This window comes from Mastomys coucha, unplaced genomic scaffold, assembly GCF_008632895.1.
Source record: "Mastomys coucha isolate ucsf_1 unplaced genomic scaffold, UCSF_Mcou_1 pScaffold9, whole genome shotgun sequence".
NCBI lineage: Eukaryota > Metazoa > Chordata > Mammalia > Rodentia > Muridae > Mastomys > Mastomys coucha.
In genome coordinates this window covers 88465941-88471685 of record NW_022196915.1, presented here as the reverse complement: position 1 = coordinate 88471685, position 5745 = coordinate 88465941, and the positions used below count along the sequence as shown (strand labels likewise).

General features: G+C 36.5%; 1 protein-coding gene across 16 annotated transcripts in view; it reads left to right on the top strand.

Annotated features, from left to right (window-relative positions):
• Mycbp2 (MYC binding protein 2) overlaps positions 1-5745 on the top strand; it is a 234193-nt gene that overhangs the window by 143821 nt on the left and 84627 nt on the right. For all 16 annotated transcript variants that reach the window (XM_031362810.1, XM_031362803.1, XM_031362817.1 and 13 more), the window contains 3 exons: positions 942-1114; positions 2199-2343; positions 3604-3822. In XM_031362810.1, the coding sequence (XP_031218670.1) occupies positions 942-1114; positions 2199-2343; positions 3604-3822 (537 nt within the window). The remainder of the gene's footprint in view (positions 1-941; positions 1115-2198; positions 2344-3603; positions 3823-5745) is intronic.

The following is a 5745-nucleotide window of genomic DNA, read 5'->3' as shown; positions in this document are numbered from 1 at the left end:
AAGTATACAGCTAATATGTTTGGAGTTATTTAAAATTTATATTGAGAGAAATGTATTTTCACTATTGTAGATGAGCATCTAATCTACATAAGACTATTAAATTGATTGTTGTTTTATATCAAACAACTTTTATAATATTTATTTTTATTGTTATAAGATTTTATAAATTTTAAGAAATATGACAAAAAAAGATATTGTAGGTATTGAAGGGGGGTCTCTGGGAGGAGCGGTGGTACAAAAGGGGAACAAGAATGTGATTCAATTCTATTTAATTAAAATATGTTTTTAAATGTTAACAAATTCAGATAAATTGAAATCATGTAACTTATCTCATCATAGTGCAATAAAAGTTTTAAAAAAATAGAATTGAAGACAATAGCTCAAAAAAAAAAATAAGGCTGTGTGTATCTTTTATTTGAGAATCCAGAGAACTCTGGCGGGTGGTTAGAAAGAGGGGATTAATTGTTCACAGCTACAGTTTTCAGGGATGGAAACTGAAAGTGAGAGGTAACCACCACTCCCTTCACTCAGGAGCTCTGGCCCTGCCTAAGAAGCAAGGAACACAGTCAGCATACCTATACCACGCCATCTACCATGGACATTTTGAAGTTGCAGAATATAGGCAACTGATACTGTTCTCCTGTGTTTTCTTAGTATACTTTGCATATCATGGACCAAGGATAATAAGGCTGTGGCATAGGAGGAAATAATTTTCCTTTATAAGGCACACCAAAAATGTGTGCATGTTGAAAAATTCATAGACAGGTTTCTATTTTACTGTATTTGCATGTACAGTGGCACACGTATATAACCTGTACACTCAAGAGGCCAAGACTAAAGAAACCTACATTCAAGGCTGCGCATGGACTGTATAATGGGGCCTTTCTTATAAATAAATAAGAAACACATAAGATACAAAGACTCTCTTTTGTTCCCAATAGGTGTGCAAAACTCACTCCGGTATTCTTGGAAAGGGTCTTGCCCTTTCTCATTCACCAACTATTTTAGAGGCACTTGAAGGAAACTTGCCACTTCAAATCCAAAGCAATGAGCAGTCCTTTCTGGATGATTTCATTGCTTGTGTCCCAGGATCAAGTGGTGGAAGGCTTGCAAGGTATTTTTAATGTTACAATTAATTTCTTTTAAGGCTTCATCTGTGAGGAGAAACTAAAGGAGGAAATGGCCATTTGGGGTGTTAAAATGTTCCCTTTTAAAATCTAGATTATGTGTTTTGAACCAGAAATAAAAAGTGATAATATTTTAAAATAAATGACACTTATTAATTTATTGTGTTTCTCCATTGGCTATATTAGAATGAAAAGAAAAATGCTAGTTTGTGTTAACTTATTAATAAACAATAAAAGTCAAACCTCTTTTTGGTTTTGATTTTTAAGTTTCAGAGCTTGCATTTTACTACTTAAAGATAAAATATTGACCAGGAAACAATAGGTAAACTTTTAAATTAGCCTCCCTTTTGTGCTTATAGTCACTTGTATATAATACATGTCAGAATTGCTTAGGGTACATCTCACAAGACAAGTTGGATGCAATTGCGAAGCAGATTGAGGACTGGGTAGCTCCAGCAGTAGGAAATGGACAAGTTTTGCAAGTAAGAGCAGATATTAAAGAAGGTAGTAAGAGGTTATATAGACAAAGGGTGTACAGGAAACCCAGCTGCTCCCAAACAAGTGAACAATATTCTGTCCTTGCTTTCAGAAGTCATAAGGAAACTAGTTTTTTTTCCAGCTGTTAGCAGAAATCTAGTCACCCTCAGTGAGAATTTAAATTAGCTTTAAATTAATGCCATTTTTTGATATCTTACACATACAAATTTCAGTATTTTCTAACTTTAAAATTGTTTCATAGTATATATAAACATCAGAAACTTCATGCATTTTTGTGTATGTCTAGATGATTTTTCTTAATCACTTCCCAGGAAAACACTTGCAACTATCCCTGAGTTAGAAATGAAGATACTGGTTTACTATTTTGTTCAATTCAAGTTTAGTTTATCCGGCACTTTTTTTCTTTCTCTGTGTAGCCCTGGCTGTCCTGGAATTCACTCTGTAGACCAGGCTGGCCTCGAACTCAGAAATCCACCTGCCTCTGCCTCCCAAGTGCTGGGATTAAGGGCATGCACCACCACTGCCTGGCTTATCTGGCTTAATTTCATGTTCTCTTGTTTGTAACTCTTTTAGATGGCTTCAGCCAGACTCCTATGCTGATCCTCAGAGAACCTCCCTGGTCCTGAATAAGGATGACATTCGCTGTGGCTGGCCCACCACCATAACTGTTCAAACAAAAGACCAATATGGTGATGTGGTTCATGTTCCCAACATGAAGGTAATTCAGTGAGTTAGCAAGGTCTACACCCTGAGTGCTGATAAGAGTTGAGAATGGCCAGTCTGCATGATCAGCCTGCTCTTCTCTCCTTGCCTTTCTATGATGGAGGACACTGTAGAGTTGCTTATGATTTATTTTACATTAATTAATTCCCTAATTCCCAAGCCATAAGTTAGATGCTACAGTAGAGTCAAAGAAGATAGTTTAAATTGTCTATGTCAAGCACACATTCAAATTTTGTCTCATGACCCAAACATGGAAGCAAAAAGATGGAATAGGATATACTTTGTAGTACTTATAGTATGGGAGGTGACATGCATATACAATTATTGTATTATCCTATGATTGTTTTGTCTTTGTTGCTTGACACAGAGCATTTGCAACTTACCACCATTAAAAGTTCAGAGTAAAACAAAAAAACAAATGCTTTCAAAATTAAGGAAATTTGATGATAAATATATATGCATGTATATACTATATATGTATATATACTATATGTGTATGTATAGATAATGTATATGCATATGTATATAACATATAATTAATATATGTAAATATATATTATACTACTATACTTTGTCACCAAATCAGACACTCTGAAATATTTCTGGTGAATTATTAGCAGCAATTAATATTTTCAGTATTTAATATGCCTTTGAAAAATCAGTTTTCTCTGTGTAGATGAAGGACACTGACATTTTACCATTGGAGAAACTGAGTTGAAAAGTTTACATTGTTAAAATTAATAACTCAAATTATTAAATGTGGTATTGTGGTATGTGGTAAATGTGTACTTTTCTTCCCTGAAGTAAACAAACCAGATTTCTGGTATATTTTAAACCATCAGTTCTAAAGGCTTCTATTAATGAATATTTTTTCCTTTGTAGACTATTACAGTAAGAATTCAAATAAACTTTTACATAAGCTACTATTATAAGAACTATTTGCATTTCAATTATCTGGTAAAATAATATTACTTACTGAAAATTTCACTGTAGATTATTTCTGTTTTCTCTCCTGGTATCACACTAATAAAAGATTTAATTTTTAAAATTAAAAATGCTTTGAAATCTTTGATTATTTGTTGTAAAATACTGGCACACCTGTTTTCTACTATTAGTATATAAGATAGAGGTGAGGTCATCCCCACTCTGGAAATGACCAAGGTGAAGCAGTAGTAACAAATGACTTTGTGGCTGAAGGACTAACTTTGATGTGTCAAGGATGACTGTGTATTTGGTTTTATATTATTGTGGATAGGTGGAAGTGAAAGCTGTACCTGTTTCTCAGAAAAAAACATCCTTGCAGCAAGAACAAGGGAAGAAGTCTCAAAGGGTTCCTGGCAGCCCTTCAGCGGCGGCGGCAGCGGCTTCTACCACCGACATGACTTTTGGTGGGTTGGCATCACCAAAGCTGGATGTTTCATATGAACCAATGATAGTCAAGGAGGCACGATATATTGCCATAACAATGATGAAGGTAATTTATTTTTACTTACCAGAAATTTTTATCTTTCACTGTTGGTTTACGTTTCAGTTATTCAATTCAGTTCAAGTCAATTATAGGCATAGTTTATAGGTCTAGAGAGTTCCTCTCAAGTATTAAACTGGCAGCATATATTTTTAGATGGTATTTCTTCCCCTTGAGAGACTTTGAATCAGTTTCTGGTAGACATTGAGGGGCCGACATAGAACAAGTTCATGCAGTCAGAGGTTGAGATGACTCAAAGCCAAAGTACTTGTCTGCCAGAACACAGTCCTTCAAGACTCAAGGGTTTTCTTGGGTCCCTTCAGTTTTTACAGCTCCCAAATATTAGGCTATCTCTCTAGATTTATTGCTTCTCCTGGCTTTTTAGTTTATAATTCCTTTAGGTGGATTAAAAAAAAAAAAAGGCCAGCTTTTTACTTATCTTAAGAAGCAGAGTTACTACCCCTGGCAGCATGCTGAGTGTAGGTGTTTTGATATTTTTAGAAAGCAGTGTCAATATTCTAGTAGCTGAAAGATCTGATCATATTGATAGCTTATAAACACTGTAGTCCAGTAATATAGTGTAGTTAGGAGGACAGCTGAGAAAGGAGCATGGTTCTTTAAACCTCACAGGCAGACTGTTGACTTCCTCTAAAGTCCTCTGAGAACATGGACCTAGAGCGTTGTCACTTAGAATGGACTTAAAATATACTGAGTACTGCATCAGCCCAACTTCAGTGCTAATGAAGAATAAAATGAAAAGAACAGAAGTAGGAAATAAAAGATGAAGTTCCTAATTGAAGTTGGAAACATCAGAGAAGTAGGGTATAGCAAAACAGGAAGAGCTCTGCTCTAGCCGTAAATTCTGTCTGAGAGCATGCTGAGCCCTTTGATTAGCAGAGACTCGGCTTTTCTTAAACTGATATTTTTTAAGCTGTTAGTCACAGGATGTTAAGTTCCACAAAGAGATGGGCAAGGAATGACTATTTAGAGGGCTAAATTTGGACCGAGATAAATTGTAATTTGGCTCTGGGACTGCAGCATTTTAAAACTTCACAGTCACTGAAGGTGTGCCTTCTTTGGGTGAGCTTTTATTCCCACAGGCTTCTCTGTATACTTTGTTCAGGAACTGCTCCCTGTTCCTACTCCGGGACTCCAGGAGCATGCAGAAACATTAGAACAGTCAGAGAGTACTATTCCCAAGCTGCTCTGAGAAAATCATTCACACTCTGGCCAGATGCTCTTTACTAACCGTTCATAGATAGTATAACCTCACTCAGCAGTGAGCCACATATAGGGTGGAAAGATAAAATGTGGTCTTATGCTTGAAGTTGGTGCAGTGGAAACATAATATACGGAGTCTGGACACCTGGATTCCCAGCTGTTAACTACTGTGGAAACTTGGCAAAGTCAACCTCAAGTTACACTTACCTAACACACAACAGGTGGATAAGTGAGGGCAGCTAGATCATTTCTGTTATGGTAAAGAAAGGGGCGGGGGGCAGGGGAGGAAAAAGGCGGCTTTGTAACTGGTGTGTGTACTTTCCTTCATAAGTACTGGGGAAACTGGAAGGGCTTGAGGAGTTGAAGATCTTGAATTGAGCTATGAAAAATGATTGATTTGCAGCTATAAAATGTATCAGGGTTCATGTGCTAAGTTTACTGTATGTACTACCCATTTTTATCCTCACATTTTGCCATATCTTTTGTCTTTTGTTCCGACATTTTGCTTATTTATGCGACACTGACATACAACCCATCCCAACAAGGCTCCTGCAGCTTATAAAGAAACATGTTTACAGTCGTAATCCATTCCCAGGCCCAGCCCAGCCCACACCTTTCCAGAAGATGTCTTATAATTCTCTTTCTCTCTCCTCTCTCTCTGTCTCTCTGTCTCTCTGTCTCTCTGTCTCTCTCTCTGTCTCTCTCTCTCTG